This window comes from Monodon monoceros, unplaced genomic scaffold, assembly GCF_005190385.1.
Source record: "Monodon monoceros isolate NGI ecotype Baffin Bay Population unplaced genomic scaffold, NGI_Narwhal_1 Super_Scaffold_9, whole genome shotgun sequence".
Taxonomy (NCBI): Eukaryota; Metazoa; Chordata; class Mammalia; order Artiodactyla; family Monodontidae; genus Monodon; species Monodon monoceros.
In genome coordinates, this window is record NW_021703786.1 from 50541886 (window position 1) to 50555493 (window position 13608).

The 13608-nt window shown below is 42.9% G+C and overlaps 1 protein-coding gene across 1 annotated transcript in view; it reads left to right on the forward strand.

Moving 5' to 3' along the window:
* SMYD4 (SET and MYND domain containing 4) overlaps positions 1–13608 on the forward strand; it is a 42905-nt gene that overhangs the window by 27205 nt on the left and 2092 nt on the right. The window contains exons 6-10 of the mRNA XM_029212329.1: positions 8925–9107; positions 9539–9702; positions 10880–11012; positions 12219–12335; positions 12540–12663. Of these exons, the coding sequence (XP_029068162.1) occupies positions 8925–9107; positions 9539–9702; positions 10880–11012; positions 12219–12335; positions 12540–12663 (721 nt within the window). The remainder of the gene's footprint in view (positions 1–8924; positions 9108–9538; positions 9703–10879; positions 11013–12218; positions 12336–12539; positions 12664–13608) is intronic.

Consider the following 13608-nt stretch of genomic DNA (forward strand, 5'->3'; position numbering starts at 1 on the left):
TGGCCAGCCTGTTTGGGCTGGCTTCTGGTCAGGGGGCCAAAAATCTGGGGGCCACCTCTAGACACAGACCAGCCTAGCCCTGCTTTCCTGAACCAGACCCTATAGAAGAGGCTGTTAAGGTAGATGGGGAGGTTGCACGTGCCCAGCATCATGAGTGCCATCTCTAATACGACTGTACTGACAATGGGTACTATTATTAGAAAAGAAATGGTGTTTCCAGTATTTCTATTGTGTGATCTCCATTTTAGCAGATAATGTGTTTCGATTCAATCAGCTCATTATACTTTTCTCCATTTCCTAATTAACCCTGTGGAGGGGAGGAATTAGGTCATATCTACACCTAGGATTTATAGGCAGATTAACACTAAATGTGGCTTCACCGAACTATATACATGCGTAACTCTTCTGATCGTGTCATATTAGGTAATCTATCTAGAATTCTGTCAACCTTTTGTTTATATATTTTTATCTTTAATTTTAATCCAGCTGCCAAGTTATATAGTGTATAGTATTTCACTAGAGGTATTTTGGGGCAGAACTCAATTCCGCATCCTGAAGTGCATGGAACATCCAGAAATAGCACTGGCCTCATCCCGTAATACAACAGAATCACACTGCAAGCTAGTCTCCGTTTTCTTCTCTGCTTTTGCTGCTTTGAGCCATTGCTACCTTCTAAAATATGTATCCGTTGAGTGTTTTCCCAGAATTACGTTTCCCCTAGGGTACATTCACTGGCATTTTAAAAACTACTGTTTTCATTTTTTGTTTCTCTGAATATAAGAGATAGTATATGGAGCTTCCAGATAATACGGCAGAAAGCTGCCAACTCTCGATTCTGTTGTCTTGCCTCTAAAATACTTAGTAGAACATACAAAGAAGATGTAAATGTCAGTAGCTCTAAAAACTATGGAAACTATTTTCTGGGTAAACAGTAGCAGTGACCACTCACTCAGGCTGAATCCCTGAGGCAGGATGGCAGAGCGATAGGGACAAACGAAAGTGTTTTCCATCCACCTTCCTTCATTGGCCTCCCTCTTACAGTCAGAGAATCTTAGCCTAAAATTTGTTGCTCCCTGTGCATGAGATTTCATTACAGTCCATTTTTTATTTGCCTAGCAGGTGTTGAGTAAAATTTTTCACAAGTTGTTAAGAGTTAAGTTTGGTAGGAAGACTGTGTATAGCCAGAAATACGTGTATTTTCTGTGGCTAAAAAGGACTAGAAAAATAGATACGTAGCATAATACTGGAGACCTGGAGTGACGGAAAGAGGATTGGAGACTCTGTCTTCATCTATGAGGTTCTAATATTTTATGCATGATTTATTCTTATTTATATGATGTTTTAAATATATATATATATACACATAGAAAAAAATAACACTAGAAGTAAAAATACCAAAATCTTAATTAACAGTGATGAATTCTGATAGTGGAAATATGGGTGATTGCTACATTTTTCTTTGAACTGTTCTGTATTTTTAAAATTAAAAACAGTTATTCACATGGTGGTAACTTTATTCTAGTAAATTTTAAATTGGTTGTAAACCTTTCCCTTCATTCTAGGGAAAAAAAAACATTAAAAAAATAGTTCACAGAGCAAAAGATAGGGAGATGATAAAAATGAGTCTATAATAGTAAATAAAAATGGGCTAAACTCTTAATCTTTCAGAATGGGTCAAAAATATTAAAATCCAAGTATATTCTGTTTACAAAAGTGACACTTAACACAAAGTGGGCAAGACATGTCAGGAATCACAAGTAAATCAGGGTATTAATATTAATATGAAACAGTAGAGCTCAAGGTACAATATATAGTAAAACAAAGAAGGCGTTTTATTTTTGTAAAGGAGACTCTTCTGCAATATATCATCAACCTTAGCTCTCGGGAACATAGAGATTGTGTCTATAAAACAAAAATGACTGAGTATACAAGGAGAAACTGGCAAAAACTCCATAGTTATAAGAAACTTTAATATACCACTCTGACTTTGATCAACTATATTAACAATAAGGACCTGGAAACCAAGATAACATAATAAAATAGGGGATTCAGAGATATATCCACCAAAGCTTGTGTCCTATAGACCAGGGTTTGGCCAACTTTTTCTGTAAAGCGCCACATAGTAAATATTTGGGGCTTTGCAGGCCTTATGGTCTCTTTTGCAACTACTCAACTGCCCTTGTAGCATGAAAGCAACTGTAGAAAGTATACATATGAATGAGCCTGGCTAGACTCCAATAAAAGTTTCTTATTGACACTGAAAGTTGAATTTCCTAAAATTTTTCATGTCACGAGAATTATTCCTTTCACCTTTTGTCAACCATTTAAAACACGTAAAAACAGGAATTCCCTGGTGGTCCAGGGGTTAGGACTCCACGCTGTCACTGCCGAGGGCCCAGGTTCAGTCCCTGACTGGGGAACTAAGATTCCACAAGCCTCATGGTGTGGCCAAAAAAAAAAAAAGTCAAAACCATTCTTAGACCACATATGTACAAAAAGAGGCACCAGGCAGGATTTGGCACATAGGCTACAGTTTACAGACTCCTGATAGAGACAAAGATTTGGCAAATCTAATTAAGAAATCTAGGGGAAAACGCCACAAAATTGGAAACGATGAAGGGGATATAGCCAATAATATAAATTCATTCTCAAATTTATAGCAAATATTTAATACAATTTTAGATTATTGAATTTGAAAATAGTAAATAAACAACTTTATGGAAAAATATAAATTGCCTAAATTTTTCCAGAGGGAGGAAAATACTTTAAAAATCTAGTAATTGTAGAAGAAATTGAAAAAGTTATCAAAATAGTTCCATAAAAACAAGCCAGGGGCTTCCCTGGTGGCGCAGTGGTTGAGAGTCCACCTGCCGATGCAGGGGACCACGGGTTCATGCCCCGGTCCGGGAAGATCCCACGTGCCGCAGAGCGGCTGGGCCCGTGAGCCATGGCCGCTGAGCCTGCGCATCCGGATCCTGTGCTCCGCAACGGGAGAGGCCACAACAGTGAGAGACTCGCGTACCGAAAAAAAAAAAAAAAACAAGCCAGACCCACTCTTTTTCATGTGAGTTCTTTAAAACTTTTAAGGAACATATTTAGCTACATTTTTTAAAGATAACAAGAAAAAATATCAAGGAACAGATCGTTTTTATACAGTATAAACTGTTCTAGGGCATGGAGGAACCGAGAACCCTTTCCCACTCATTTTACAAAGCCCAGAGTAAAAACTATAGACCAGTCTCACATGTGAATATGGATGTAGAAACCCTGAAAAAAAATCAGTGCTATGTCACATCCAGCAGTTTATTAAAGGAACAATCAGACATGACCAAGTAGGATTTCTTCCAGAAATGCAAGGATATTTTAATTTGGAGGGTTATAAAAGAAGGCTTGGATAAATGCAGAGACATGCCAGATGCTTAGAAGGAAACACGGAACACTGTAAAAATGGCAATTTCCCCACATTAACCTAATCAGTCTAATGCAGTTTCCAACAAAATCACAGTTGGATTTTTCTTAAAATTTGACAATGATTCTAAAGTTCATCTTAAATAAATGGGTAAGAATAGCCTTTTTGTGGGACTTCCCTGGTGGTCCAGTGGGCAAGACTCTGCACTCCCAGTGCAGGGGCCCCAGGTTCGATCCCTGGTCGGGGAACTAGATCCCGCATGCATGCCACAGCTAAGAGTTTGCATACCGCAGCTAAGAAGCCCGCCTGCCACAACTAAGAGCCTACATGCCACAACTAAAGATCCCACATTGCCGCAACTAAGACCTGGTACAGCTAAAATCAGTAAGTAAGTAAATAAATAAACATTAAAAAAAAAAAAGGCCTTTTTGTTTTAAAGAGTACTGAAGGGGCTTGGTACTATCAGATTTCACATCAGCATTGAGCTACAGTAATTGAAAACAATATGGCACTAATGTGGTAGCCCCCCAAAAGTATTAGATTCTTTCTTCCATTAAAAAGCCATTAAAAAGTTAAAAATTCAGGGAATTCCCTGGCAGTCCAGTGGTGGTTCTCCAAGCTTTCACTGCCAAGGGCCCAGGTTCAATCTCTGGTTGGGGAACTAAGATCCCACAAGCCACGCGGCTCGGCCAAATAATAATAATAATAATTAATAAATTAAACCATAAAAGACCTAGAAAAAGATAAATGAACTTTTACATAGTTTTAAGGTGGTAAGAGAAGCTTTCTAAAGTATATACTACCAAATTTAGGTAATTAGAAGATAGCTAGATTTAACTTAAATACCAAATTTCAAAAACACTGTAATCAGAAAAGAAGACAGAGAATGTGGGTGAAAGAGGTCCTTGAAGGAATGAAAACACTGGGCTAGGAGGCAGCAGACCTGAGTTCCTGTTCCACTCAGTCTAACCACTTACTCTTAGCTCAGGGTACTGAACCTTTGTGTGGGTCAGTATCGTCATATGGATAATAAGAGGACTAGATGAACCTCTAGGCCTCTAGGGAAGACTCTTTGCAAAAATGACTACAACAGTTCCTCCCATCCCTGTATGTTTGCCCCTTTGCAACTTGACATTGATTTTTCTCCCATCAAGGGGTAGAGTCTATTTCCCCTGCTGAATCTTGCTTTGACCAATGGAATGCCGTACAAGTGATGTTATGTGACTTAATGAGTCTAAGCCTTAAAAGAGACCTTGCAGCTGCCATTGTTACCTTCTTAAAATGATGGTGTGGACTGTGAACAAGCCTGGGCTAGCCTCCCTGAGGACAAAAGACCACGTGCCAGATGACTGCAATCATATGGGTAATCCCAGGCAAGACTAGCAGAAAAAATGTTCAACTGAGCCCAAGCAAAGTTGCTGGCACACAGCATTGTAAGCAAATGAAATAGTTGTTATTTTAACACTCCCCACCTCCAAACACCCATAAACAAAAATTAAAATGTGAGTGACAAAATGAGAGAACATTTCTAGCAACTATGCAGGTCATTTTTATTTTTTAATTTTTTTAAATTTTTGGCTGTGTTGGGTCTTCCTTGCTGCACACGGGCTTTCTCTAGTTGTGGCGAGCGGGGGCTACTCTTCGTTGCGGTGCGCAGGCTTCTCATTGCAGTGGCTTCTCCTCACAGAACACAGGCTCTAGGTGTGCGGGCTTCAGTAGTTGTGGCACATGTGCTCAGTAGTTGTGGCTCGCTGGCTTAGTTGCTCTGGGGCATTTGGGATCTTCCCAGAGCAGGGATCGAACCCATGTCCTCTGCATTGGCAGGCAGATTCTTAACCACTGCGCCACCAGAGAAGTCCTTTTTTTAATTTTAATATACATTTCAGGTTAGGGTATAAAGAAAGGGCCATGATATAGTAAGTGAAAAAGAAATTACTTACAGGGCTTCCCTGGTGGCACAATGGTTAAGAATCCGCCTGGCAATGCAGGGGACACAGGTTCGAGCCCTGGTCCAGGAAGATCCCACATGCCGCGGAGCAACTAAGCCTGTGCGCCACAAATGCTGAGCCTGCGCTCTAGAGCCCGTGAGCCACAGCTACTGATCCCGCATGCCACAACTACTGAAGCCTACGCGCCTAGAGCCTGTGCTCCACAACAAGAGAAGCCACCACAATGAGAAGCCCGCACACGGCAATGAAGAGTAGCCCCCGCTCACCGCAACTAGAGAAAGCCCACGCACAGCAACGAAGACCCAACACAGCCAAAAATAAATAAATAAATGTATTTCAAAAGTAAAATAAAAAATAATAATTTTTTCAAAGATGGGCTTCCCTGGTGGCGCAGTGGTTGGGAGTCCGCCTGCCAATGCAGGGGACACAGGTTCGAGCCCCGGTCCGGGAAGATTCCACATGCTGCAGAGTGGCTAGGCCTGTGAGCCGTGGCCGCTGAGCCTCCGCAACGGGAGAGGCCACAACAGTGAGAGGCCCGCATACCGCAAAAAAAAAAAAAAGAAAAAGAAATAACTTACAAATCATCATGTGCACCATGTTGCCAATTATGTTAAAAGTCCATGTATAAGGCTAGAAAGAAGACTGTAAGAAAATGCACCAAAATCTTATAGGTGACTGAGAGGATTATAATGACTGTTATTTTCTCTATAATTTTCAGTTTTTAAATTTTTTTCTCACTGCCATGTATTTCTTTTTTAATTTAATTAGTTCCTTTAAACAAAATAGTTCAAATGATGAGCATTTTTTTACATGAACATTTTTAAGGCACTTGGTACATATTGCCCTCCAGGAAAGTTGTACCAGTTACACACCCACCAGCAATGTTCACTTTTATTTTTTAACTCAGTCTAATTTTGTCTCAGTCTGCTAATATTTCTAATCTTGTTTCATCCCTTTTTATTATTTCTTTGGGGTTCCAACACCTCCCAGTTTAGTGTTCTCATTGAATTTCATTAGCAGCTGTTTCATTAGTAGCACAGAAGAAGGATTAAAGTGTTAACTTGGATAGACTTTGACAAAAATCTATAAAAATGTATGTTATTATCTTTGTATAAATCCTATTTAATCAAAGTTCCTCAGAAATCTCTCTTTGGTACTTATTTTAAGGGATGGAACTGGCCACTGATGGCATTCCAGACCTTGGTGTGTGTGTTATCTCTCTCGGTGGGAATGGCGTATTCGTGATGTACCTAGATTCACGAGGTTTAATGAGTTTCTATGGAAGTTCAGATCAGTTCACTGCCGTTTGCTTTCAGCAACCGAGGAATCCACCTTCACTGTGGGTCCTTGATTACTTTTTTTACACAAAAATTTCTTGTTTTGTAAAGTATCGACCAGAATAGGTATATTCTGAAAGTATTGTGAATGAACCGTTTTTTCTTTACTAAATGTACTAAGAATATTAGCGAGGTACACTTTTCGTAAAATATTCAGGCCCTCTTTTTTTGTTTTTTGTTTGTTTTGTGCACAAAATATCACATATTAAATTTGGTAAAGGTACATACACATTCTCACTTTCTACGATCTCTGCTAACAGGTGACTAATGCAAAATATTGAATAATTTTTAAAATCAATACTTAATTCTGTAGAGATAATTAGAGAGAAATTCAACTCTGACATAAATACTCACCCCACTCTGTTTTTGGGCCTACTTCTGTTAGAGGATAATCCATAAATAATTCACGAAGCTGACATTACTCATGTGTACTGTGATAATTTTCTCTGGGAAAATTTTAGCAGCTCTTCTAATACAGATTGCCAGGTATCAGTAGTTGGGAATGCAAGTCGACTTCTAATTATGCAGAGGCTGACTATTCAGACGACAAACTGTTTGTGCCCTGCACTGCTCCTTCCTGCTGCCTCCTTACCTTTTAGCATTTCTGCTGCTCATTGGTACATGTACCAGAAGGTAGGCATTGGACAAGGGGGAGGGGGAGGGGACACTAAAATCAGTTAAGCTTTTAGGAGAAGCTCTAATGAAAGATTTCAATACAATTTGTAGAATTGTTGACTAAAATTGAGTCATTTAGGTTCCCTGAGAATTTTATTTACTTGTTCTAATTCTTGTCTTCCACAGCAGCAGGTAATAGAATCGTCTGCGGAGAGACAATATTATTCCTTATAGTTAATGTTTTCCTTTCTAGAACATTTTCACATGATGGTTTGTATTTTCTTTATTCATTTCATATGTACCTAGACCGCATTATTTGGTGATTGGTGCATTGAGATTCCTGGCATATACGGTGATACCACAATTATCTGATGGCTTATCAGTTTTCCAGAAAACTGAAAGTTCCTCTCTAAGTACCAGTATCGTTCATATTTCAACCAGCTTTGTCGGAAACACTATCTCCTCATGCTTACACCAAGGCTGCTGAACACAATTTAAGCCTTTCTGTATGCCCAAGGTTATCTGTACATGCATCCTCCTGAGACATAGATAGCTATGACAAAAACCCGTGCAAGTATGGGGTCAGTCTGAGAACCTCTGGTTAAGCTCGGAGTGGTGCTAGTGTTTTTGTTTGCCTGAGGCTGTTATTCTTGTATAAGTTTTCTGCCTCCTCCTCCAGTCTGTCCCCGTCTCCTTTGCCATTGGCAGAAAACCTGCCTCTTAGTAGTTCTCTGTTTCTGGACTGTGGTGGGCTGAGAAACTGAATAACCATGCCAGTTCGAACTGTGGCTAAAATAAGAGGAAGTGGGCCTGCGGCAGAATACAGAGAATTCACACATGAATGTAAGTGCATGAGCCTTGGTGCAGAAGTAGCCTCACTGCTTAGAGGCTTTTTTCTTCCTTCCTTCCTAATTTTCAATCACGTGGTTAAATTGCTGGTTTAATTGTGCTTCAAAGAAGAGATGGTTAGGGACGTGAGACTGTCTGGAGTAGAAGTGGTCCAAAGAGTTTTTTCAGTGAGAACTACTGCTTGACTGATTTCCCATCAAGTTGGGACAAAGGGCAGAATGAAGAGGTGAGCATAAGAAATATTGATTTAAAAAAAAAAAAAAGAAATATTGATTTTTTAAAATATATGACAGGCCTATTTAGTTTAGGATAATAATTAGGTTACTTGTTCTATTAACCAACCAAAGACCAGTTAAACAAAAGCACTTGGACTATAAAAGTCTTTAGGAAATAACCTCATCTGGTACTCTGGTTTCCATGTTGTCATGAACATTATGAAACTGTCTATCTGGAAGACTCCCTACTGATAATTCTTTTTTTATTACTCTCTATAAATTCTAATCTTTGGATTTTTTGTGGTATTGAGACACAGTGGTTAGGTTCCAAGATTCTGGTGGACGTTTCAAGTGCTCATTCTCTTTGCTTCCCGGGAACCAGAGTTTGCTCTGAGTCATGCTCCGTCTGATTTATCTCGGATCCAGCTTGTGGAGCTCTGACTCAGCCGCGCTTCAGGCCCGATTGCCCAGCTCGTCTTCTGAGGAATGGAGGGTGAGGCCAGGATGAGTGTCCTGACACATTTTTCCCTTTTTCCTCTTGCACTCTCAGGATCTGAAAAGAACCTCATTACGAACAGCAGGCAGGTGCGCCTTGCCACGGGGCTGTTCCCCGTCGTCAGCCTCCTGAACCATTCCTGCAGCCCCAATACCAGCGTGTCTTTCATTAGCACCGTCGCCACCGTTCGGGCATCTCAGCAGATTAAAAAAGGACAAGAGATTCTCCACTGCTATGGTGAGCCATCCATCCTCCCTCCTGTCCACCTTTCTCCAGCAGAAAAGGACAGGGTGAATTCGCCTGAGCCAGCCACAGGGCAGGTGCCTCACCTGTGCAGAGTCTGCATCCTGGCAGAGGCAGTGCATACTTATGGGGAAGAAAAGCCTCGCTAAGCCCTGTTGTATCTGCACTATCGGGTAGACACTCCCTGCTTGATCCCTGTAAATGTCCTATTCTGAAAATAGGCCAGGAACAACTTCTTGGTTTCTTTTTCTTCCTGTCCCCACAACTTGGAAGCCTGTTTCTATATCTAGTTCCACAAATGTTTGAGTGAAAGGTCCCTGTCGCATGATGAGTGACTGACCAGACCCTCCGCTAAGCTGAAGTTTTTTAAGTAGTGCTTGATGCTCTCTTGCTTTAAATATTGGCCAAGCGTGGTGTCTCTGCAGGGCCCCACGAGAGCAGGATGGGTGTTGCCGAGAGGCGCCAGAAGCTGAGGTCTCAGTATTTCTTTGACTGCAACTGTCCCCCTTGTGAACGTGAGAAGCAGAGACCCTCGCAGGGGCCCGGGAGGGAAGCCTTCTGTTGTCACCGTTGCAGAGCACTCCTGCAGGTGAATCTCTTTCTCCCCTCCTTTCTTTTTGCTTTTCCTGGCGGTCAGTTATCCAGCCTAAAGGCCTTAAATCTTTAGGAGGAAGCCATTGGGACTTAGAGGTGCTGATAGCAGTTCTCTCTCTTCCCTTTTGCCTATCTTCCCCACACATAGATTACACCCCTGCAGGAACCACAGGGAAAGGTTGGATTTAGTGATCTCTTTCTTGCAAAGAACAGAAAATCCCACCTAAACTGATTTGGGTTTCAGGGAGACTGGGAATTTATTTGCTCAAGTAAATCACTCAGAAGTCCCAGAGTAGGGGTACTTCAAATACAACGTGATCCAGGGGCTCAGATAATGTCACCAAGACCTAATTTTTCTTTCCACCTCCCTCAGCTCCATTTTCTGTATTATTTAGCCCAGTCTCAGACAGACTTCCCTCCTGTGGTGACCAGATGGCTGCTAGCAGCTCCAGCATCAGATTCCCCCGGTCCAGAAGGATAAAAACATATGTACTCTAACAGAGATCTGGGCAAAAATCGTACTGTGTTTTATCAACCTGATACCTGCGTCTGGAGGAAAATCAGAGTCACAGTTTCCCCCCAGCCATTTGGGCCAGATCAGAGCCACATGCTCCCCACTCAGCCCCCAGGCCCTGACTTCAGGAGGGTGGGAAAGGATCCTCCGGCGAAGTCAGGTTGCTACTGCCAAATGGGGCCACAGATTCTGGCATCTGAAAAACAGCAAATGTCTTAGAACTGTAAGTAGAACGTGGAGCTGGTTGTGTTGGAAAGCTGAAGTCACAAGCCCGAGGACGAATGTGGGGAGACCTCACCCAGCACCTTTTTTCTGTTGGTTTCCTTATGGCTTTTTCATAACCACTAGAAATGTGTCTGTCATCCAAAGTCCCAGCCCCAAAGAGAAATAAGAGAGGGGCTATCAAGATGGAAAGACATTGTGGTCTGTACCAGTTTAATTTGGTTGCAAAAAGTAAATCTCAAGCAGGGATCGGCTCCTGCTCTCATTGCAGTTGCCGCCATCAAACCAGATTCAGTCTGCCCTTGGTCATGGTGTGTTACTGCAGGAGTCTTTCCCCCATAGGGTCAGAAGCTCTGGAGCAATCCTGTAATGTAAGCACATGCAGTGTCGCTAGCGGACTCTGGTACAGGAATAAAGACAAAACTGACTTCCACAGGGAGATGATGTTCTGAGCTGTGGCAGCACATCTTGTACGGAATCAGTCAGCAGAGATCACCTAGTCTCTCAGCTACAGGACCTTCAGCGGCAGGTGGGGATGGCCCGGAAGCTTCTCAGAAATGGTGAACTAGGTGAGAATGGCTCCCTGCTTTGGTCCTCCAGCCCCTTCCCTTTTATTCATTTTGAGATCACCTTGAATTCAGGGATACTTGGTGAAGACTGAAGAATTGAATTTAATTATCCCCATGCCAGCCACAAGATGGCTTTGTAGGCCAATGAGACCAAACCCTTACCAGCTCAGTTTGCATGGCGTCCTTGGAAAAGGGCCAACTGATTTAAGTTGTTGTTCTCTTAGGCATCAGAGAGTTAGTTAAAGACTAACTAGTTCTCTGACATCCGTGATCTTTGTGCATATCCAAAAGTTCAGTGTCATTTATTTTAATTCGAGGGCCTCATGACCTAATTTCCTAGAGAAATTGTTCTGCCCTCATCAGAGCATCATCTCTCTTCCAAAGAGCAGTGGGGGGACTTCCCTGGTGGTCCAGTGGTTAAGAATCCGCCTTCCAACGCAGGGGAGACAGGTTTGATCCCTGGTCAGGGAACTAGGATCCCACATGCTGCGGGGCAACTAAGCCTGTGCACCACAACTACTGAGCCCATGCACCACAACTAGAGAGCCCACATGCCACAGCTACAGAGCCCAAGCACTCTGGAGCCCGTGCGCCACAACTAGAGAGCCCGAGCGCCACAATTACTGAGCCCATGCTCTGGAGCCCACGCACCACAACAAAAGATCCCACGTGTGGCAACTAAGACCTGAGGCAGCCAAAAATAAATAAAATAAATAAATAAATGTTTTAAAAAATAAAAATAAGAAAAATAAAGGGCATTGGGGCATGTGCCCAATGGGTGTAAGTATCCTGCTTTTTCCAGAAAGGGAGTGATGGAACCCCTCATTACCTTGGAAAACTCTGCCTTAGAGTTTGACATCGTGGGAATTTATTTACCCTATTTTTATGAAAGTTGACCTTTAGCTTAGATTTTTGAGTCAAGAGAAATAAGGACCATAAATGGAATGTAGCCATTCCACTTCAAACTGAAGTTGGAAACCCACAGTAAATGTGGGGAGGCCTCACCCAGCACCTTTTGCTACTGAAAGAGAAAACATAAGAGAACAGCTTTATTGGAACAAAAATTGTGGGTTGATCACAACCCAAGGAGACAAAGTGGGGTTTCCACATTCAGCCCAGCCCATAGAGAATTTAAGGGCTGGGTTCTCATTTCTAAGACGGGGGGGTTTGTGTCTGTAATGAGCCCACTTTCCTTTGAATTGATAGAGCGAGCCATTCAGCTGTTGTTGGGATGCCGGCATGCTGCTGAGAGCTTCCTGTTGGCGGAACACAGCATGGTGGGAGAAATCGAGGATGACCTGGCCCAGGCCTATGCTGCCTTAGGTAAGATGTGTGTCTTCACCTTCCACTCCAAGGAATGACCCTGCCTTGTGCGTTTGGTCATGATCTTAGCCTCGTCTGGTTGGTTCTCTCTTAGTCTTTCAACTGAGGCCGCTCTCACTTCCATTTAGCTTTCCTTACCCTGAAAATGTTCATCCACAGTTGACTGTGGTTCTTTTCTGGAACCAGATTTTCCTTTCTTTACAGGGGACTGGGAGAAGTCAGCCGCCCATCTACAGAAGAGTCTCCGAGTGGTTGAGGTTCGCCACGGGCCAACCAGTGTTGAGATGGGCCATGAACTCTTCAAACTGGCCCAAATCTTCTTCAATGGGTAAGCCTTTCTGTTGTTTCCTAGCACTTCACCAGGCCACATACCGTTCTTCTATTAGGCTCTTCTGTGTATCCCTTTTTTTTTCTACAGTGCTTTTAAGCATGTTGACACGTCTTTATTTCCCGTTTAGGAGAGATTCTTCCTTCTGTTCTGCTGACAAACTTGAAACTTTAGAATTTCCTCCTGGGAGATATGGGGAAGCTCTTAGCTCTGAAGGGAGTTTCCCAGGGAGAACTTGCCCAGGCCCCCGCCCCCCAACCTGCCACCGCCACCTCATAGAGGTTCTTCTCAGTCCCCTCCCCCACCCCGCCCCACCCCCACCCCCCACCCCCCACAGTTATTCACACACACACCCTCAGCTCCAGGGCCTCTTCCTTCCCCTGGTCCTATTCCTGGTCCTATTCCTGGTCCTATTCCTTTTAAAGCAGCTGTAATCAAGCACGAGTCATCTGGCTCACCAGGGGACACCTGGCAATGTCTGGAGACATTTTTTGATTGTCATGACTCAGGGCGGAGGCCAGAGATGCTGTTAAACATCCGACAGTGCACAAGACAGCCCCCGCACGCACAGCTAAGAATTATCCGGCCCCAAATGTCAACAGTGTCAAGGTTGAGAAACCCAGCTTTAAAGGTTAAAAGGAAAGAAGAGTAGCGTTGATGAGTTGACGCCTCGTCCGCTTTTGTAACTGGGATCACTAGGAGGCCCTGATGTCAGTATTTCTAGACGGAATATGTCCAACCTTGGTAAAGCTGCTGTGTGGGAAAGTGTTTGAAGCTCGGTCCTAGGATTATGAGGTGGGTGGACCTGATACCCAAGACATAGAGGCAGTCCACCCCATCAGAGAGAGGGAAAGGGCTGCAGAGTCAGGCCATAGGCGGACTCCGTGACTCTAAGGCAGAGACTGCTGAGTGAACCTTGGGGTAAATATCACATTAGTGCTTTGA